Source organism: Psittacula echo (genome assembly GCF_963264785.1).
Source record: "Psittacula echo genome assembly, chromosome: 4".
Lineage (NCBI taxonomy): Eukaryota > Metazoa > Chordata > Aves > Psittaciformes > Psittacidae > Psittacula > Psittacula echo.
Genome location: NC_137738.1, coordinates 22,171,368 through 22,194,736, shown reverse-complemented (window position 1 = coordinate 22,194,736; position 23,369 = coordinate 22,171,368). Strand labels below are relative to the sequence as shown.

Below are 23,369 nucleotides of genomic sequence, written 5' to 3'. Positions count from 1 at the left end.
GCTTATACAGTACCTGATCCTCTGCAATATGGATCCTGGCACAAGGGGAATCCAATAACGTATGAAGTGCTTGTAAACAAGATGTAACATGCTCAACAGGCTCTTCAGGTCGTGGAGAACACAGAAACTGTATACTAACACCTGAAAGGAGCAATAATTAAAAAGAAATTTCATATCATCATAAAATCAAGTTTGTTTTCTTAAATTTCTTTGTAAGTACAGCAGGTTCTTAACAACTTTAGAAAGACGCATGGTTTTTCTCAATTCTTCTTCCTTTAAAAAAAGGAGAGTTTATATATTAGAAACAGCAGAATTGTATTAGACTTCTCTTATGCATCATGTCTTCCCCAAAACTTGGCAGGAAAATTAATAAACAGTGACAGCAAGCAACTTAGACTACTGAATGGAAATCCATACTTTGTTCTGAAGATCTTTAAAAGTCAGATTTCTGAATCCTTCAATTGTAAATTGAGTTTTATTTTATTGAACTCTTTTAAATGTAAATATAACTGAGATTAAGTTAAACCTCAAAAATTATGCAATATTCATATTATACATATGCCGCTTCATTCTGCTTTTACATAGCTGTATATCTCAGCAAACTGTTGGCATTCCTCAAAATAAGTGATCACATCCACCTCTTACAGCTGTTAGATAACAGCAAAGGGAAATAGTGAGTGTTACTCACAGATGAAAAACTGATGCAAAAGCTACGCTATGCAACTTGCCAAATAAGTCTCTACTGAACTCTGGTTTTATGAGGGTGTGTATTTTAATTAACCTTACAGCTTTTGTTTCTTTGAAGCATAACATTTTTTACTGTCTGAATTATAGTACAGTATAGAACATTTCCTACTCATTTGATTCAATTACATAAATAAACTAGATATAAAACTTGTCTATAAAAAAAACCCAGAATAATCACACAATAAGATGCAATTCTGTTAAAGCTATAAAGACAGGAGGCAGAGAAATATGGAGAGGAGGAGGCAGATATTTCAAAACATTACTGTCTGCACACATGACGCATTTTAAGCTTTCCAGATTTCAAATAAGCTATCTTTTCTTATTCCCATAGCATTTTGTACCACAATGTGCTGCTATTGAACCCCAAACTTGTCACACTTACCCAAAATTAAGTGCATTCGATCTTTGTTTATCTCTGGCAAAGATTTTGTGGTAGGTGGAGTTCCAGGTGTCTGGTTTAACATGATGGATGTAGCACGTTTCTGTGAATTGGGCATTGCTGCAGCAGTCTCTTCTGTTGACTCTGAAGCATTAAATCCTGTACTGTTTAGCCACAGCGCCACTGCATGTAATATGGGAGCCCAGGAGTTTCGGTAATGCAGTCTAGCTGTATCAATTGTTTCTGGAGTGTAAAATGCTCCCCCTGTTAAATTAGCAAAGCAAAGGTAAATTCTGAAATTGTACGCAAATAATAGACAAAACCCACTTTCTCTAAACTTATTTACTCTGGGTGTGTTTGATCATGCACATATTCAGATGCAATCCTGGTTAGTGACAGTGCATTACAATTCTCCTTGTGAAGGAACAACATTAGTTGCTCCTAAGTGCAATGGCCATGACAGAACAGTAATCGGAGAGCAAGAAAGGCAGGCAAAGTCATCAGGTCTTGCAGCATTTTTTATATATTTTACTCAGTTAAGAATGAGTGTTCTATAAAACACAGATACACTCTGATTTCAAGGGCTATGTTTTTCTTATAGTAAACAACTTTTTGCATTTGGTATCAAGGAGGTGTAGAATTTTTAATTCTAAAAAGACATGATTTTAATGATCTCTGTGATTCAGATAAAGCTATTATTATTCAGATAAAGCTATAAAGATATTCATTTCAAATTGAAGGAAAAAAGCACACTCACACTTCAAACACACATTCCTATTCCACAGATGCAGAAATTTATCACTTGCATAAAAAGCACTCATATCATATAATTTAGATAGTAATTTTGCAGTCCCTATTTGGGATTTCTTTCTGGTTTTCACAACAGAGTAATTCCAGTGCTTACCATCTGGTGGAAGCTGGGTAGCAAATTCAGCTGGTAAAGTTAGAAGAGCATAATCTTTAAGTGCAGCTAACCAGAGACGGCTAAGTGCAGGCAGCTCAGGTTGTACAAGTGTTATCAAACTGTCTGGTGGCAACTCATCTACAGTACCAAAGTCATCTTCATCTTCCTCTGTGCTCTTTAAAACACGTTTTGGCTTGGTCTCTGCTTCCTTCTTAATTTTCATAGCAACAACGTACACCTAGAAGGAAAATAGATGTTAAAGCACATGCTGTGAGATCCTAAAAAGAAAATAAACAGCAGCCTTTCCCATGTGAAAGTAATAGATTCCAGACAGAAGACTCACCAGAAAATGACTGGGGAAAAGACACTTGAAATACAACTACATTTTACTTAAATATTTTTTCTTTTATTTCTAGCAGTATATAACATTTAGGGGCATAAATGGCATTTCCCTAGAACAATCTGTCTACATGTTCTTTTTTCCCTAAAAAAGTGTCAATTATTGCTGCTCTACACAAACATATTGATTTAAATAATTGATTTCATTAAATCAGTGCATCCTTATTGCAAAAGATTTCTTTGACCTACATAAAGAGCTACTACATAAATTAGAGTAATTGGCACTTTCTGGGAGCAGATTAAGTATCATAAGGAAATGAAAATGGCTTTAAGTGTATTACATGATTACAAGAACATGTGTATGTTCATCTTTGATAGATGCTATGAGAGGATAAAAGGATTTTCAAAACCTTGCATAAATATGGCAATAAGCAGAAATATCAGAAAAATACAGTAAAAATACGCATTTTTTTTATAAGAGAAATAGAAGTGTCTTCACACAGCAGATGCTCCACATGAAAGTTGAAAATTACAGTATGAAATGTTAATACTTTCCTCTGTAATTTCAAAAGTAACTTTCATAAAAATGTAATGGAAAAAACCCCCTAAATCTTTAAGTACTGTACTGAAAGAAACCAAAATACCATTTTGTGTAATTATACGTAGAGCTCTGCAGCATGCGAGTAACATTTTAGGAATGTAAATAGAAATTTCAGGCAATGTAAATAGTGCTAACTCTGTCTTTTGTAAATAGATTGCTAGTATTCCAGCGATTCACCAACAGTATCTACATTAAGCCTGTAATTTATTATGAACACTTTGAGAAATAATGTTTATAATAATCCTAGTTAATTAACTACAATATTTTTACAGAATATATTTTAAAGTTCTTTGGTTTGGGGATTTTTAAGTTTAAAAGCAGTAAGATGGGAGGAGAATCAAAATCTGATGCATGGGTGTGAATGCATACTTTGATACAGAAAAGTGCAGTAAAACAAAGAACAATCAAGCCATACTGCAAGTATGGATTGACAGAATGGCAGAAAAAGGAACAGAGAAAGATAAAAAGATGAAAACATCCCAGGAGTAGAATTGCAACACAAGGAGGAGGGCAGGCTTACTGGTAGAACAGCCAGTGAGGTGTGAGGCTGCTGTTATGCTGCAGGACTTTTTCAATCTTTTAAGGACTTCACAGTCAACATTTACCTCAGCCCATGCTTTCAGAACTGCAAGTTTTTCCATAGTAGTTGCACTCTCTCGGTAAAGCTGGCTAGAAGATCCCTTTCCTGCTTGCACTTTATCCAGGGAAGAGACAAGAAGGTTGTGAACTCGGCGAAGATCATTCAGGTCACTTACAACCCCACTTCCTATCCAAGCACTACATACCTGAACAACAAAATTCAGAATTAACAGAAAACCCAAACAACATAATAAATAATAAAAATAATCATCCCCCCAAAAACTGTAAGAAAACAAACCCCCAAACACCCATCACAAAAAACTGAGAAGCTCTCTTCCTGCTTAATATAAAAATATCCAAAGTTTTCTTTTTTCTCTCCCCATCAATGATAACAGAATCACTCAGGTGAGTGGTTACAGAGGCTGTATTTGTAAAGCATATTACAATGGAACTTCAATCGATAAAGGTACATCTTTAAAAATCCACACTCCTCAAATTAAGTATTAAGTCTCCATACTTATAAAAGCTTTCAAGATCATTAATGTCAAGGGAAAACCTAGAAACGAGTGAAATGAAATTTTATAAACAACTGGGTTTTGACCTGGAACCAGCAGCTCTAGATCTGGAACAATCAATATGAGATTTGGTGGACAGGCATTTTTCATTTGAATTAAATGGACACAAACAGGTGCTTAAAATACAAACATCATACAGATCAGCTGCTCCTGTCTAGTGCTATATATTGGCATTCATTCTCTGAAACACATTTATATCCAGACATAATGCAGGCAATAGAAGAATTCTGGTGCAGCTGCTTTTCTACAAAAAGAAGGAGAAATTTTTTCAGAAGAGCTGCTTTGACTGTGGTGGTGATTCTACATGGATGAGGGATGGAACCAAACCAAAGAACTCAAGCAGTTCAAGTTTGACACACTCTTTTTATAGCATTTTAGGTCTATCTCAGATTTATTTATTTTGCTTTTAGAGAACCAGTTCCATGAAAGCCCTTGGGAAGGGGCCTCTCATGATCTGGAATGATAGATATATTTAAAGTAACCTTTAAAAAAAAAAACTGTCACAAGACCCTAATTCATTCACAGCAGGACTAAGACCAGCTTCACTCCGACTGCTGGGCAAGTCAACAGCTGTTTCAGTAATAACATAAAACTGTAACATCAAACTCATTCAGTGCAACTCATCTCTGTCCATGTAACTTCTAGAGAGAGTTAAATATCCAAATGAAACCTCCATCCATTTGATCCTGTAAGTGGATCGAACCCACACATCCACTTTCAAACCAGTAGGAACAGGGAAGATTTTGACAAATTATAAGGAATGTTACATGTTTTCACACAAGCTGCCTCTTCATCTAGCTTTAATCACACAAATGTTTTAAGGCAAAATGTCTATATTCTTTCCTATGTATAGATACCAAATTATGCCTTATTTGATGTATCCTTACAAGTTTCAGTAGAAATTAAGAGTATAAAACAAAACCACAATCACAGTCCTGCTGAACCAAGATTTGCTAAACAGAACTCATGAAGTTATCATTTTAAAATTGACGTTTGCACAGCTAATTAAACTGCTGCTTCAAACTACAGTATTAACTTATCTGCCACATACCAGATACTACTGCAATGATGTTGCCAATAGCCAATTTAAGCTACAGTAGCACAAGACTATACACAAGAAAAAACACACACATACAAAAACCTTTCACTGAATTTTCACTGAGGTTTTTACTATGACTGTAATGAGAATGCTCAGATCTTCTAAAATCCAAAATAGGGTACCGATTCAAATGGAAGTTTCATACTTAAAGGTAAATCATCAGTAATCCAAATATTTGATCAGACCGAAAGTCATTTCAATGAATACACTGCTACTGGCCTCAGTAAGCCAGAATTACTTTTTTTTTTCTTTTAGAAACAAATGTAGAATTGACATGCAGACATAATTACTTTCAGAAAGACTAAATATTTTCTGATACCCCTCCCTAAAAGGACTTCTGAGGAACAACATATATTACTAGGAGACTCAACAGATGTTGCAAATACATCACAGCTTAGGTTTACAAAATTTTCTAGTCATTTGCTACATTTCTTTTCTGCATACTTCTTCCAAAAAGGGAAAAAAAAAAAAGCTTGGCTTATGCTATCTGAACACTTCTCTCTGTACCTGGCAGGCCTTTGCAGTTATATCAGATGGTGTATCTTGGGAAAAAGCTGGCCTCAGAGCAGCTCCAACCTGTTGATAGAAGAAAAGTTTAGAAATCCAACTACAACAGTGATGCAACATCCTTTATCTCACCTTGTGTAAGGCTCAGCACATATATAGAACAAGCAAGATAAGATTGCTAATTTTAGCATTACAGTTACACCCTAAACCTACCCTTGCTGTCTCACAGACATTTGCAATGGTATTTAAGTAATAACAAAGTCCTAAACCAGTTTTTTCCTGCTTGCCCACTGCCTTTTTAAGCCTCAGCTACCTTTGTCCAATCTGTGGTATTATCTTCCTTTTGTTAATGAGTATTCTTTTAATCATTCAACTATTACAGGTGTAATTTATGCTAAGGCTCAAGACGCTGTTGACTTTTTGATGTCCAAAGAATAATAGTGATGCAGATCCAACCATAAACATCTGATTTCACAAACTGCCAAAATGACAAATACTGACAGGAAAAGCCTTTTTGGCAGCAATTATACGGCAGAATTTTTTGGAAACAAAAGGAACCATGTCAAAAATGCAGAAGCTACAGCACTGAAGAAGAAAAAGGCAGGAAGTAAAAAGGATGAAAGCCTGCATTTAGAAAGTATTTGGAAAGATCCCAAAGACAAAGTGACAACAAAAGAAATTAATCTATGCAACAAACTAAAGCAATAATACCCCAAAATAGATCTTCAGCTGTGCACCTCCCATTCCTATACTTTTGTAGCTTTCATTTAAACAGAAGTGTATTCATTAATTCCCAGATTATGAAACAGATAGATTCAATCTCCAACTGAATCAGTGTTAATTTTCCGATTCCTAGTTCTACAAATGAAACGCCACACTTGAAAAAAAAAAATTAAATGTAACTTGTAATATTTGGCTTTCAAGAATCAATAGCTACCAAATTTTTACTTTTGTCAGCTCTAAATTACAATACATAGGAAGGGATATACCAAATAAATTTTGAAGACGTAAATAGAAGCATCTCTTCAGTACATTTTCACACACACAAAAATCTCTTCATAGGTCTTGTGAAGTTACAAAAAGTTCACAAAGCTAACACTGGCATACTGGCATAAACAGACAATTTCCTGAATGTATAAAGGAGGTCTCACATTAGCCTGATACTGCTCCAGTATCACATGGCCTGGAAACTCTGGCTCAGGAACTGATGCAAATTTCTTGATAATATCTTCAAGAGCTTGAAGACCCGCCATTCGTAACTGGTTGCTGTGATCAGTCGCAGCCATGAATGCCATTCGAATAAGGTCAGAGAGATGGAGTACCAGGAAGTCATCTTAGGAACAAAACAGAAAGAACTACTTGATAACTTAAAAGATATCTGACATGTTGGCTATTTGTAATATTTTCCTCATTGACATGTACAAATTTTATGTATTCTTTTTCAAAGGTCCACATTTAGGTTATGGGAAAAGGCAGGAAAGAATGCAACTTATTTTTCCTCCCTCCCTCCTCCCAATCACACCTTAAAAATGATAGAATTTTAACTCCTAAGATAATCTTAAACACAAATTTGAAACGAAATATATACAGGAATTAGAGCATCTTAGTACATGGAATACAGTATCTTAGCAGAGAGTAGAATATTTAAGTAAAGCTTATTTTAGTGATCTCTCCATCCTGCAGAAAATCTTCAAGGCAATTCCTGTTCCAGCCCGATGCTTACAGCGACCCCTGCTGATTGTGGAAAACGTCACCAAGTTTAAACACCTAAAAACGGAGCACGCCTCTAGTTCTGCTCTTAAAAGCCACATCCAAGGCTGTATGCAAGCAGCACACAACATACAGAAACGAACAATACATAACTCAGTAACATTTCTGAAAGGGTTATTTTTCTCAATTTATTCATTTTATTTCTTTCCTTAGCCTCAATTTGAAAATATCTGTACAACTGTACAGGTATTTTCAGATGCTATACAACTAATAAAAAAATATGTATTTAAAAACATAATATCCAGGATGACTAACAAAACCCACAAATTATAAAAGCTCTACCTATTTTCAAGTATTTTTTCATTTTTTTTCAAGAAAAGTTTATTTTGTGGCTGAAAGTTTTCAGAGGCATGACTGACAACCACATTCTAGGACATTCACGATATTCATCCTACATACATGAAGTCCTCATGAGCATTACGAGTGAAAGCAAAAAACCACTAGGCACTAGAAACAACACACACAGACAACTCAAGGACAGAAACCTCCCACTATCTGCTAGAAAAAACATTTCTTCACAAAACTGTGTAACTTCTGACCTCTCAATTCTGATCCTCTAACTCATAAACGCATCTTCAAAATGTGAGCTTGAAAAGTGAATATTCTTCACGCTTATTAGATACCCAAAGAATTAATTTTATAAAGCAGCTATGTCCCTGCGTTATTCTAACTCCCTCCCACGTCTCTCTCTCTGCAACCACAGCAATAATTACCTGGCCTTATCTCTGTTTTTTTTCCTAGCATCTCTTTGGTCTGGGGATGCTAAATCATCTCTGAAGTCTAATTCATTGCTGTCATTACATTATACTCAGAAACTGTTCCCAGCTCACCCTTAGCTAGACATTTACTGCTTCCATTTCAGACTGCAGAAAAGGTTTGCATATCTAAGGGCTTCATTTTTTTTCCAAGCAGATCAGTCTGTGAGAATTTATATTCTCCAGCAAACCTCATTCCTTGTGTTCATAGTATGGTTAACTACTATGTGGTTATGCAACTACAGGTTTTATGACTTTTGCTAGCCATTTCCTTTGGTTTTAACCATTTGAATGAAAGGACAAATTTCATTTTTTTTTTCTTGGTTATGTAAACTTAAAGAAATGTCAAAAATAAAATAAAATAAAAAATTAAAACCAAACCCAAGACATGCACATTCTGTAATTACTTTTGGGGTTTTTAAGTCTGGCTGAACGAGCCAGTGCCAGATCAAAGTGCGCCTTGTTCGCATTCTCACACAGCATGATAACTCGACACAGACAATCTGCTGCAAACACACGAGTCGCCCAGCGAGGTGCTACAGAAGGCTTAGATTTATCCTCTTCACCCAATGTGGTAAACATTGTATCATCATCCATCTCATCCTTCTTCTCTGATTCTTCATCCTTCCCTCCTCCCAAAGGAGCTGCAGTGCTCATGTCTACAACAGACAACAATTAAAAAAGAAAAATCCCACTCTTACAATCCACAGAAGACAGTTAAAGACATATTCAAGATTTCCTTACAAGACTAATTCTTCTGTTGAAACAACAACATTTGCAAAAGTCTCAAAGGCATAGGAAAATCAGTAAATGTTTTTCACCTTTAATCTGGGCTATCTTATCTTTTATTTGGCTTAAATGGTATGAAATAAATTCCTGTAATGTTAATTCGCCAGATACCAACTACAGCTGAATCCCATATCTAAACATTTCAGCTTTGAAAATGAACTTATTAAATTGCCAATAAACAGAATAATGACATTACCAGGCTCAGAATCAAAGCTTGGCTTTGAACTATTCAGCTCCTGTTTTGTTTCAAGTGAAAGCTAGAGTGCATGTTAAACTGAATCAAAACTACAAAATTCTATACCATGGGATGGATATCCAGCCAAGCAGGCAGTTTATGGCACCCATAAATGTGTTTAACATTCAAAAAACTCTCTTCTCTAAGTGTAGCTGGGAGACTTCATTTCAGAAAATGAAATTACCTCAGGGATCACTTTTAAAAAGACAAATCAAAATACCACAGAAAAAACCCAACTCACCAAACACACATTTCTACTATTCAGAAATGAGAACATAAAATCTCAATGACAAAGTCTAAATTAGCAAAACGCCAAGATACTGACAAAAATTACTCTGGCAATAATTAGAGGAGGACAAGTACAAACCACTGCAAGAGTAACCAACCACAACTATGGGGTCTAAATTTAAGCAGCTGAAGAGCAAAGACATTCAATAAAGAGAGAAAGAGGCTATGGCAAATCAAACACAAATCAAAAGTGTTTTCAGAAGGCATCTAGAACCTTCTGTGTCTGATCTGTAAACCTCTGTTTAAAAAGCAAATCAGATTTTGTGCGTATACCAGTTAGCTGGATCAAAGGAGTTCACTATGAAGCTGCTTGCTCAAAGTACAGCTGACAAGTTTATTTATATACAGTTATCTCTGAAATTATTTCAGCTATTAATAAATAATAGACTGAATACCATGTTAAAAACTTTAAAACCCACCCCACATGAAATAAGAAAAGGATTGTCAAATTCAAACTTGAGAAATGAGGTCCTTCTCACTGGGTCGATACACGGAAACTACATTACATAAAGAAATCATTGGTAGCGTTACTCATCAGTTAACATAAAGCTGGCAACATTGAGAAAGAGTTTCACAATGAACTCACAGTATGGCAATAACAAGTATAAATGCAAAGGAAATGAGCAGAATCTGCGTCACAATCATCCCCCAAGCAGAAAAACAGGAATAAGGTCTCAGAGGACAAGATCTATGCGAAGAAATCTGCAAAGCTGAACAACAAGCAAAAGTTTCATCACCATGGTAACCCATCATCGCACAAGTAACTCATAAAACCTCACCAAATAAAGCTCAGAGCTTATACAGCACTCTTCTTTCTGTATGGTCCTGATACATAAAAGGCTAAAAAGAGTATGTCTGCTAGGATACTGAAATGTCAGAGTAATAATCACACTGCTTCCACATTGGAAATCCTGCTTCAAGGCAGTTAACTTTTTAACCTTGAGAGCAATGATCTAAAACTTAAAATAACATCGATAATTTCTTCTAAGAAAGTTTCAATGAACTATAATCAAAGTTCTATTCACAAGTTACATCTTAACTAAGATAAAAGAGAAGCACCACACAAATATTGCCAGAAGATGCTAACATTAAGGACATACTGTCCTTTATGTGAATAGAGAACATAAAATACTTACCACTGGAAGCTGCAAGGACATCCTTACAAAGCATTAGCCAGTGAGAAAGGTTTTCTACTGCCAGTGATGAAAGCATATGTCCCAGAGTATCATGGATATCTGAGCACAGCTTCCGATCAGTCTCCCGATCCAACATTCCAAAAAGGACACCTTCAAGGCCTGTTTCTGTTATATTAATCCCCTGATGCCGGGAATGAGCATCTCGCCGAGAACCAGCTCCTGGTGCAAAAGGATTGATATCTGCAAAATGATAATGAGAAATCTTTTCTGAAATCAGTAACTCGGTTTTAAAATTTGGTATAACAGACTAGAATCAGGCATTGTGTATTTGTGTGTGTGTAGTTCAGACAATGATACACCAAGATGTTACTGAATTTCTTCTGTACAAACACTACAAAGATTTTAATACAGCAATTCATTTAATTTCCTTTCTGCAAGGCAAATAACACCTCCTAGTATTACTTCAGAAAAAACCAAACAAGAAAAAAAAAAACCCAATACCATGCAAAAAACTTTCGAATATAAATTTTTAAAAAAAAAAAAAAAGATGAAGTTATAAGTGAAATTCAAGAAGTAAGCATGAGTGTAGCCAGAAGTTATTTGAGCTGGAAGGGACAGTTTTAGGGTTTTTTTCTGTTGTTGGGGTTTTTTTTTCCCCCTCACACACATGTACACATACGTGCACTTAACTGTTACAAAAAGGCCACATGAAAGAAATACTTACTGATGCTACTGTTTTCCTTTTCACCAGCATTTTGCACTAAGCTCATGGCATATTCACAAACCTCTGCTGCCTCCCTCTGAGCAAGCTGTCGTAAACATGCAACTGCAGCCCGGCGAAGCAGCAAGTGGGAGCTGCACAAATGAACCTACAAATCAGAACCATCACAGGCGAGTGAACAGCTGCACCCCAATATCAATAAATCAGCACTGTTAAGGACAAGCGGCATTCTATTTTTCAATCATATGCCCATGTGAGAGCTGCGGGGTGCCAAGCTCTTTACAAGATATTGAAAGTTCAGAAGTAAGCATTTTTTATAATGCACAAATACGAATATAAAGCTGGCATATACAGAGCTGACAGCTGGTATCTGGTTAAAGAGATAAGAGCTCAAATATGGGAACTGCTGCACCAGTGATTTTGACTAATTATACCTGCCAATCTGTTACACTCCCCATATTCTGCTATAGCTTTAAATAATATTCTTTTAAACAAAAAGCCATAATCAGGTGCACCACACATGATAACTATCAAAAACTTCTATTTCAAACTTGTAGCGATTTATGACATACGTTTTTATAGGTGCCTCTCAATGAGACAGCTTCATATTTCCTTACTAACCAGTACTGGCTTCTAATTCCTTTTGAATCACCTCAAGTACAAGCAAATACTTTTCTTAGAGAAGAATTGTGCATGGTCCCTATTTTCCCAAGAGGAAGTAGCTGCACAGAGAACTCTATGTTTTTCCACAGTGGAAGAGAGTGCACTTTAAGAAACTTTAATTCTTTATTTACCCCAGGGAATTTGTTTTTAATAAACCAAATACACATTTGCTTTCTCGGTATTAGGTTATTATGCAGATGGAAATTGCTTTCCTAAATGAAAGGGTTGTATAGTTTATAAAAAAATTTTAACAGTAGAACTTTATTCCACATGTGAATATACAAGATTTTAGTCCTGAAAAAACAAGCAGACTTTAAAGAACCTCTAAATATCACACTGAGTTTATTTTAATGGAACTAAATCCCCAAAATGTTCTGTGGTTTAATTAATGGAAAGAGTATTCCCCATTTTAAGTTACGAAACAAACAACTGGTGGCTATAGAGCCAATGCAGGAAGAAGAAATGAAACTAGATTGTGGAACTGTGTGGTTTAATTTTGACACCTGGCATTAACTCAATTTAAAAATGAGTTAGAAAACAATGAACAGTTTCCTAATGGGGCAGGTAAGGCAAACCTTGCCTACATATCTATGTATCTGCAGTAAATAAATGTGCAAGACAATTCAGAGGAAAACTTACCACACTAAGCATGACTTGGAAGTAAGGAATATGAGAGAAGAAAAATAGCTTTTGTTTAGCAGAGGACCATAAAGGAACAGTAAAAAGACATCAGAAAACCACCGGAAAAATTTTCAAGACAGCACTAGTCATTCCTGTATGAACATCATTGTAATATTACCCATGGGTATTTACAGAGTAAACGGTTATAGGGATCGCTTGTCGTGTTGTACATATTATTTGTACAAAACGGCATACTACTTTTGGGTACACTGCACTCCATGCAAAATTCTGTGAAACGACAAGTGACACGTTCTAGGAACACACTTCACTCCCAGGAGTGCTCCAGAGTAGGGGGTGCAGGAAGCAAGGGTCAGTGATTGCTGATGAGCAGGCTGACTAAGGTGTCAGACTAAGAAAAAGGTCCAATGTTGAGCTGAGTAGGACGACACTCCTTCAGGTAACACAGACCCACAAGTTCCACAAAGAATGATATGAAGAACTGTCAAAAAAAGGTCACAAAATGGCCAACAGACATTGGACTGCTGAACCCTCTAAAAAATTTTCAAATAGTAGTAACAAGGACAACAAAAAAATCATACCAAAAGGCACACCCACACACAGCACCTTTCCTCTTACAGTCATACTGGGTGTTTTGGGTTCCAGCCTCAAGCCAAGACTTGCTGACAGAACATTAATAGACAAAGAAAGAAACACTAACAGCAGGAGCACAGGAATCTGAATGTCAGCATCTCCTATACTGAGTGGTAAAATAACTCCAAAACCACCTGCTTTTCTCCAGGTCATCCACTTCCCTTTGTGGAATGCAATGAGTTAGAGGAAACAGCGTTTTGGCATCTTTTCACTCAGTCATATAAATGCTTGCTATCTTGTGCTATCAAGGGTGAAAGAGAATCAGAACCTATGATTTCAATTTGGGCAGCATTCTAGAAAGATCTAAAATTGACTGGGGACACAAATCCTTTATTGCACCCTAGTGTTTTTGCAAATGTGACTTGCTTATAACGTATAGGCACACTTGACATCTTGCTAAGTACTTCTGTCCTCTGCTAAGCATGTACATAAAACTGAGGAACAAAAAGGATGCATTTTGTACTCACGCAAAGGCTGGGAACCAGACTGGACAGGTTGACATGCCGTGGCGCAAACATATGAAGCTGCTGAAGGCAGGATATGGCAGCTGCCTGAACAAGTGAGTCTGAATGGTCTTGTGTGATTGCACATCCGACCAAACAGGAAGAACGGATTGTTGAAATTGTAGCTCCGTTACCTAATGATGTAATACAATACCCTTAACACAGCGTAATTTTTGTATGGCAACTGTAGGCTTTAAACCTCTGAGAAACAAGAATTGTTAATGCTTCAAAGTTCACAGATTAACATACAACTTTTCTGGATTCCTACTGAAAACTAGTATCTACACAACTTCAAAGAAACACTATGGAGTACTTCAGTATCTTTTTTGTCCTGTCCAAATGAAACCTTGGATCAATTATCTTCAGTCAGAAACACTTTGAGAATACCTTCCCAGGACAAGAAACCTGAATTTGAATTCTGAAAGTCTCTTTCATTCTATACATATGGACAACATTTCATGCACTAAACCATTTCCTACAATATCGGATAACTTTTAAGCTAACATACCTATATGCAATTAATTTTAATTAGCTCAAACAGATGAGTTGCACTGCTATAACAGGACACGAACTCTAAAGAACAGTATTTAATTTAAAAAATAATCCCAGTCTGTATTTTGAGAATTAACCTGCATCAGGTTTATAAAAAATCTTGAATTACAGAAAAACGTAAACTGCAGAAGACATTCTACATAAGCCGTTGTTTAGTTAAAAAGTAAATGATGCTCCAGATCAAAAGGTTAACACACAGAAAACAGATACACAAGCTCAATTAGACCATCTAAAAACTCTTCATAGCTACAAATTTAAATCCAATTATTTAAAGTTTCCTAGGCACTGGCTCTCTGGCACTGCATCAAAGACCACCCTAAAAATATTCTAAAAAAATATCAGTTGGAGAAAGGTACAGCAATCTAAAAATATTAAGAATTAATGGAAATGAGTTATAGATCAAATATTATCAATTATGTCAAACTCTTGCTTGTGTTAAAAAAAGGAGGAAAAAATCTTGCTTCTTGCCCTACCTATACACAAAAATATCAACAGCAAAATATGCAGCAAGAGTCTTCTTCACCTTTCACCTACCATGCAGATTTGCCATTAGCCAGAACACCGTACACCACTGCAACTTCTTTACACAAACCTCAAACTGCAGTTAAAAAAGCCCCAAGTAGTCTCAGAAGTGAGATCAGAAGTGAGGTTGCTTGCACAACTGTAACAGACTTTGTCAACACCACCCCCTCCCCACCTGCAACTGCAACAAACAGAACTTTATTTTCTTTAAGACTGCAATATATTATCTTTATACAAGTTAGATCTTTAGTTTTCGCTTCAAATTCCTACTAACCTTGCAGCTCAGGCCCAACAGTAGTTATGATAGCTCCAAGACATCTGCCTAGGCATTGATGCACTTCCGTATGTGATGGTGGAACAGTTAAGAGTAGAGTAAGAACTAGGGACAGAGTTGGCTCCACATATCCACGGTACATTGGTCCACTAGAATCTACTATCAAAGCAAGTGAATGGAGAGACCAGGTCTAGCAAACAAAAAAACCAAAGGAATATTTTTCAGTAATACATTTAGGAAATTTAAATCATTTTGTATGCAGACTGTTATGTCCTTGCTTAAACATCTCTAGTTAGCTACTCTGACTTCAGATGTGTTTGAGAGGCCCCAATCTCGAGCAATCACCTGGGAGTTTAAATAACTGAGGAAAAGAAAAAGAAGATACTCTACTGTCATGGAATCATAGAATAGAATCATAAAATGGTTAGGGTTGGAAAGGACCTTAAGATCATCTAGTTCCAACCCCCCTGCCATGGGCAGGGACACCTCACACTAAACCATGCCACTCAAGGTTTTGTCCAACTTGGTCTTGAACACCGCCAGGGATGGAGCACTCACAACCTCCCTGGGCAACCCATTCCAGTGCCTCACCAGCCTAACAGTATATGTTCCATCAAGTAAACAATTTAAACCAAGGTGGAAGTATGATTCTGTACAGTTACCGGTGGCTTCAGCTTCTCAATCTGTGGGTATAAAGTGCCCCTGCTCAAAGGTGGCACACAACTTCCTACTGCTAAAGCGTAATAGTCACAATTTCAGATAATCGTTCTCTTGCAGAAATGTGTGAAATTACCTGTTATATCAGGCAATTACAACATAATCTCTGAGGAACAATAATTACAGGCAAGACACATGTTCTTATTCAAAAAAAAAGAAAACAAAACCAAAAAAACCAAAACCGAAGATGGTTGGGTTTTGGTTTTGTTTTGTTTTTCTCCTTCTGAAGTAATTCTTTTATTCTAGTGCTATGATAGATTTCATTACTGGAGGGGGGGGGAATAAAAAAAGTAATCAGTGCTTTTCCCTCTAATATTCAACTTCTTTAAAGACAAATGTACTGGTCCATCTAGCCCTCTCCTCCTCTTACAGCAGCAGCTACAAACAGATACTTAAGAGGGAGTAAAGACAGACCAAGACACTGACCCCTCAAGTTTCTCCTGGGAGACTAAAGACAATGTATTCTCCCAATCTCCAAGTATTTTTAACTTTGGAAACTTCATGAACTGCACAGTGTTTATAGTTAACTGGCAGCTCCAAAGGCACTGCTTTTTCAACATTATATTTAGTCCCCTTTGTACTCTACTGGCAACCTTTAGCAGTCAGTCTGTCCTCCTATGAGACTTCACATGTCTACAGTCCATCGTGGATAGAAACTCCTCCCCACTTTTGCCTTACCTTGGACTTGGCTCTTACTAGTCCCCTTTCTGTCCCCTGACTGCAGTAGGCTTCCAACAGATTTTGTTATCATAATATAACCCCCCAAAGATGATGTACTGCCATACTCTATTCACAGTGTCACAAATACGAAAATTGCTTGGCAAAGAAAACTACTGCTCATGACCCGAGACTCCAGTAACTCATGTTAACCATTAACCAGTCATTAAAACTTTAGTTTACAGCTAAGGTAAAACTAACACATTTTGCTTTGCAATTACGGTAAAGTTAGAAATATACCCACAGTGAATTACTCTGGTGCCACCGACAAGCACACACTTGTGAGTCTGAATTAACATGACCACTTGCAACTGCTTCCCTAACAAACAGAGAGGTTACGTTTTGATTGCAGTACATATTTGGGATTCTGTACTGTAGAAGTTTATAAGTAAAGTTCCACTTTCTTCATGCTCCCTGCCACACGCTACATCCGTATGAGTTGGCTTATATGTGACACTATTAAAGAGCATCTGAACATGTAATTTTTTATCTTTTTTTAATCCTGAACATTTTATAGTTTTGTGGCAATTGTGATTTTTACCTGGACTTCAGGAGAGGTTCCATCTTGTGCCAAAGCCAAAAGAATACTAACGCTTGTTTTCAAATGCTGTCCAGAACCTATTCCGCCAACATACCGATGGAGACAGCCCAGAGCCAAAGAATGGCCTGTTCTTGATACAACATCTCGAGCAGATTTTAACCTACCAATGATTAAATAAAAAGAAATCATGTAATTCACTCAGTTTGTTACAAAGAACCTTTCAAGTACCTTAACAGTGCAAATCACTAACAGTTCTGCAGGCCACCTTGCAAGATCTTGAAAAGCCTTTACAACAAAAGCAAAACTAATGTACTTAATCCATATTAAACTGGATTACATATAAGACAAGTGGGTAATTTCAGATGAAGAAGAGTTTTGGAAGTGAAAGACTATAGGAAAAGCATCTAGTGCTTACCAGTGTGTTTCATAGCAGACTAATTTAATAATCAGAAAAGTCATCAGACCACTACAGTGAAAAGGAATCAAGAATTGAAAAACACCACCACATATTGAGAAATGACAAAGAAATCCACAGCTACAACTTCCACTGAAAAGTCAACTGAGTAACTTTTAATACAGCTGTTTTCTTCTACAGCTGAGTTTTGTGACTTTCCCAAGACAGTTTTTTTTTTTCTTTTTTTTAGTATGTTTTATTAACGAAACTAAACTAGAATGAAGAGCATTCTGAATGATCTAGTTGTATGAAGTAGTGACTTGTTGAGTCTTTTCAATAACACTTCTGCTTCTGGAATCATATCACATACATAACTTCTTAAATAAAACCTTTTCAGGGGTTGTGGAAGAGAGACAAAAGGCAGCTATCCTAATTAGAATAAAGAAAGGTTTGAGGTTTTTTCCTGGTTGTCTGTATATGAGAGGCAAGTGTGCTCTTAACTGTCAGTGAACAACAAACTAAATGCAAATCTCAAATACAAAAAAATTATTTGATAGTGTCAACAGACTGGCAACCATTAGCAACCTGAATCCTAGATAAGAAACCAAGGAAATAGTCCTAGTAATAGAAATTCAAGGAAAGATGGTACAGGTGATGTACTTTATTACAAGATGATGGTAGAAGAGCTGAGCTGAGGCTATGTGCATACAGTCTGGCCAGCCAAAAACATGGGGTGCAGCCTTGAAGCAGGTGCATTCTGATTCACAGACAGGCTGATGTCTTAAGCCAAAAATTGGGAAACATGGTCTCGTCATATCTACCAGGTATCTTTCTAAAAGACCTGGGATAAACAACAGAATGGGGGGGGGAGGGGTGCCGGGCAGGGGGAAGGGAATTTTAGCCAGTAGATAAATTATATCAATATGTAAAGATGTTTTGATTAAACAGATCCACTATCACACAACTCGTGTTATAGATGTAATCAGCATAAGATGCATTTATCTATCTGAAGCAGTTTAGTCACTCTCAAGTAACTCATCAAAAATTATTCATTGGTAGAATTTCACATTCCAACTAGCTTTAACAACTCAGCTTTTATTCCTGGAAGAATCACATTAAATAAATCAAAAGAAGACCCTGTTTGAAGGTGTGTTAGATCTACATAATCATAGCAATCAAGCATGAAGAGAAGAAAATAATTAATATGGTATTTAGTAGAGGAATCTTCCAAACTACATTAAATGATATTTTTATTTCCTTTTCTGAATCAAAACCAACTTACTTATCAAAACTGTACTGAGCCATTCTAGCAATGAAAGATGCTTCTCCAACCACTTGAGCCATTCTGCCAAGAGCTTCGCCTGCTGCACATCTCAAAATAGGGTTAGGATTATCAAGGGCACCCATTACCAGTGTCAGAGCAGATCTGCGGACTTCTTCTGGTCCTAACGTGCTTTTATTCTCAGCTAAACCCTGAATGAAAAAGAAAATAAAAATTAAAAAAACATTCCAAAGCAGGGAAGAAAGGGAAAATGTACAAACAGTTTACTGTATATGAGATCTTCCATTAAAAATGATGCACTTTCACTTTTTGTTTAGATTTGTGGTCATTTATCCTAAAATATACTTGTTGAAAATTTTTAAAACTCAGGATCAAGAGCAGTCTTACATTTCCCAACACTCTGCCTATTTCATGTACCAGAAGACCTGTTGCACCAGTCTTTTTTACCAAATGCATTACAGTGCTATATGCACTCTACTGGTACTGAATCTGAGCTAGCTTTATACAGGATACCCCAGAAAAAGAGAAGCTGTAAAATCTAATTGCAACATCTCTCTCTGTGAAACAAGGAAACCACAGCTCAGTTATGTTTCTGCAAGAATCACTTAAATCAAGGACATTTTACGTACATTAAGGTATTTTTTTCTTAATGATCACATCTTTGCAAACTTTTATACAGCCTGTTATACAAACATTCTACAGAACAATAAAATTATTCACTGCTTCTGCAGCTTCTTCGGTTCCTGTATTTCATTAATACTACATCACCTCTCACTACAACTTTCACAAAGTCTTTTAATTTGGGAAAAATAATTAAACACATATAAAGTACAAACACTGCACACATTATAGAGGAAGAAACTGATTCTCATTTTCTCTTCTGAAATACTCATTTCACCCAAATTTTGACAATTCTTTGGCCATTTAGCATGGCATTGGAAATTCCAGGTATCTGTCTCAGAATCTAATTTTCAACTTGTAGCAACATTGTTCACGTTTCTAAGAACAAAGCAAGAGATGTGCTGTTTTGCCAGTGTATTTTGCCATCAACTAAAGATGTGCAGCCCCAGTAACAATCAGCTTAAACTAGGCAGCCAATTCTGTACAGCAAAAGTGAGACAAGAAGAAACTCATCCACTCTTCAGCTACAGGCTGGCACATCTACAAGGGTAGCTTTCTCAGTGCACAGGACTTAGTTGCTCTGAAGATGAACAAGTATGACAATGACAGATGTCCAACAGACTCATGAATTGGAAACTATATAAAATAGCATTAGGAAAAAAGGAAACTCTTTAAAAAAATTGCCTAGTAGAAAGAAAGTCTTACACTCTAAGACAGTGCTCCACAAAGCCTTGAGGCAATGCAACTCACTGAAAGCAAGTATTTCTGAGGGATATTATTTGTGACTTGCTGTCATCTAGCTTTCTAACATGATGGCATGAGGCTGGATTTCCAAGTGTAGATAGAGAACACAGACCTGTAACTGAAGTCAGTGGGACTAGGCATAAGCATCTACAATTCTATGCAATATTAGGGAGGTCTTAAGAAAAAATTAAGACATCCAAAATGGAAACCCAAATCCCCTTTTGTTTTTATTTCTATGAGCCTGATCTGCACAATACTCTATGACACGAGGGTGGTTTTGAGTACATATAACAATGTTTTTAAATCCACCAGTACAGTGCAAATAAAACTACAGGACTGAAAAATTAAGAAAGTTTAAATACTATAGAATATATAGAATATATATATATAGAATATATAGAATGCTGACTACATCTTTGCTCTGTACCGATAAATGCAGACAAGAGCTTATGCCAATATCTGAAAAAAAGTCAGTTTTGGCATTTTGAAACTTGAATGTTTAAGTGGTAACTTTAGTAATGTTCTTCTAACAACCTTTTGTATGGACTACAAATCAATGAATTGAACTGCTGAGCTTTGGCATCCATTACAAGTTCACAAGTTTTACCTTCAAGGCACTAAGAACAGCAGTAAAGATATTAAGCTGCACAGCTTGCTGGCGAACACCTTTAGCCTGCTTGACACATTCAGCAAAGTGATCCAACATCTGTAATCTAAAACAAAGGAAAGAACATAATTTTAAGTGATGTTCTTTCAAAACACAAACTAAAACACAGCTGGTAAAAAAACCCACACAGAAAAAGGCCTTCTAATTTCAGTCACAGAAGTTACACTTCAGGGACTGCAGAAGATAGAAAGGTACACTTTAGGTAGAAAGGGTGCTGTTATTCTGAACAGTCCCTTTGCTGGGTCTTTTAGCTCATCCACGGATGTTTACTGTTTCTATTGAAGAGAACACCACCAAGAGGAAGGGAACCTTCAGATATGTTTGGCTGTGTAACTAGAAAGCTATGAGTGCAAGAGTGGAAAAAAAGTTGCTTTTCCACTGCCACGCAAAACAGTGTTGCCCTCTGCATTCTAGTTATTGTTCCTATCAGTTTCCCTGTTTAACCTCAATTCTTCCCCATGTAACCATGCCAGAAGGTGTTACTGGGAGGAGGAGTACTCCCTAGAGGATACCAAGAACAGAAGTATAACGAATAATCTGCATTTTTAGCGACTCCACAGCTTCCCAGCCAAATCTTTCCAAAGCTAAGAACTGATACAGATCAAGTTGAAATACTGCAAGCTGGCCTCAAGCTTACTGCAAAATGAGATTGACTGCTAGGAAAATAACTGTTCCCATTAGGACTGCACTGAAGGATAATTTTACTTTGAAATGCATCTTAGAGCTGCTCTCACTCTGTGCTCAGTGACGAATTAGCTAAATAGGATGACAAAAGTAGTCCTGACAACTCGTAACTCTGCAAAGGTAATGCAAAACACAAAGGAAAATAAGCTGAATTCCATTTGCTCTTTTTCATCATGCATAAAATTGTTTGCTGAGTAGAAATCAAATGGTCTTACTCATAGAAGCCAAATTAAATTCAATGGATAGTGCTGCTATGTTCTCAAGGCTGATATGAAGTTAATTACAGTGGGTATTTTTTCAGGAAATTCTGGTTGCAGAGATATTACTACTGTTACATGGAGGAGAGAAGATTCTGGTCTCCACCTCTGAACCCTATCTTCAGAACTAATAAAACTGAGGAAATTGCCTTATCTCTAAACTGGGTAGACATACTCTGGAATCCTAAGACACAAGGAACATCAAATACTGAACCCTGAATTTAAACACAGTTGATATTAGATTCTTATTTTAAGAAAGAAAAAAAATATATTATTCAGAGAACAATGCATTAGATTCTGAAATTGAACACTGATGTAAACTGACCTATGTTTGTAAGAGACATGAGGAAAAACCACACCAAAGAGAGCCACAGATGCATCGATGACAGATACTCCTAACGGAAGGGGACCAGGTACAGCTTCACCAGCAGGGATGCGCAAGTAAATAGAAGATGGATCATGTTCCAAAGCACCACTTCCAGATGCACTATTTGGCTGAAGCTGCAAAATGCCACATGAATACCTCAGAATATACCTTTGCACATAATATTTATGAGATACTAGAGATAACAAAAACACACATGCAGTAGCTTACAAAATGAAAATGACTTACAGACACCTGAATGCAACTGCAGTGTCCCCGTACATATGAATGCTAGCATTTACAGGGTCAGCTAAATCCCAGAGGGTCAAAGCAGTTAACAGCTGGATAAATGCACAGACTATTACTCCTGGGAGTCAGAGATGGAAATTAGACAAAAGCAGATCAATTTTGGTACTAACAGTAGCTTCCAAATTGGCAACTACAATGTGACATTTTGTTACAAAGGCTATTCATTCACTCTGTTTGAGCATTGAGTTACAATACAGTATATTAAATTATCAATTTTGCTTGTAGCAATTCCTTGTACAGAAAGATTTAGAAACAGAACTAAAATGACTAGCATACCTATCATGAAAATACTTCTTAACCATGACTCTTTCAGGAAATACTACAGATAAAAACTTATCTTCATGATTTGTTGAATATTTAATCCTGAAACAAAATCGGAATCTAGTAGCTCTGCATTCTTCTTAAAGGTCAGAAAACAGAGCAAACATTTATAGAGACTTTCATATTGCTAAAAAATAAAACAAGAGAATCTGTGATGCACTACAGGGCTTCAGTTACCAACAGTAACTCTGTTTTACAGGTTAGAGGTAAAATAGAAGGGGGGGGAAAGGGAAGAGACGAGTAGAAATGCCCCAGAAAGCTCTGTGGATTGAGGACTGCACTGGTAGACTGGAAGTCTACTGAGTCCATCATGACAAGTGAGAGAATTCTATGAAAATTATTATTTTTTTCTTTGACAAATTTTGCTGATCTTTTCTCAGAAAGAGGTTCCCCTTGGTTTCTCACACTTGGTATCAGTCTCAGCTTTTGGATCTGCTCAATCCAGACACCTGTCTTCTGAGAAACCTTGCCATTACTAGATAGTCTGTGGCAGAAGAGGCGCTTTCAGCTCCCCCCTTCTTCCTATGCCAAGAAATTTCTG

General features: G+C 36.6%; 1 protein-coding gene across 7 annotated transcripts in view; it reads right to left on the bottom strand.

Annotated features, from left to right (window-relative positions):
* Nucleotides 1–23,369, bottom strand: part of HEATR5B (HEAT repeat containing 5B) — a 57,239-nt gene that overhangs the window by 17,507 nt on the left and 16,363 nt on the right. For 6 of the 7 annotated variants that reach the window (XM_080614683.1, XM_080614678.1, XM_080614677.1 and 3 more), the window contains 15 exons: nt 22,160–22,335; nt 20,834–20,939; nt 18,862–19,052; nt 17,186–17,345; nt 15,211–15,400; nt 13,827–13,996; nt 11,428–11,572; nt 10,704–10,943; nt 8,663–8,914; nt 6,882–7,063; nt 5,731–5,799; nt 3,576–3,755; nt 2,031–2,268; nt 1,130–1,390; nt 14–141 (listed from right to left, as the gene is read on the bottom strand). In XM_080614683.1, the coding sequence (XP_080470809.1) occupies nt 14–141; nt 1,130–1,390; nt 2,031–2,268; nt 3,576–3,755; nt 5,731–5,799; nt 6,882–7,063; nt 8,663–8,914; nt 10,704–10,943; nt 11,428–11,572; nt 13,827–13,996; nt 15,211–15,400; nt 17,186–17,345; nt 18,862–19,052; nt 20,834–20,939; nt 22,160–22,335 (2,688 nt within the window). The remainder of the gene's footprint in view (nt 1–13; nt 142–1,129; nt 1,391–2,030; nt 2,269–3,575; nt 3,756–5,730; nt 5,800–6,881; nt 7,064–8,662; nt 8,915–10,703; nt 10,944–11,427; nt 11,573–13,826; nt 13,997–15,210; nt 15,401–17,185; nt 17,346–18,861; nt 19,053–20,833; nt 20,940–22,159; nt 22,336–23,369) is intronic. The other variant, XM_080614681.1, reaches the window with a different exon arrangement.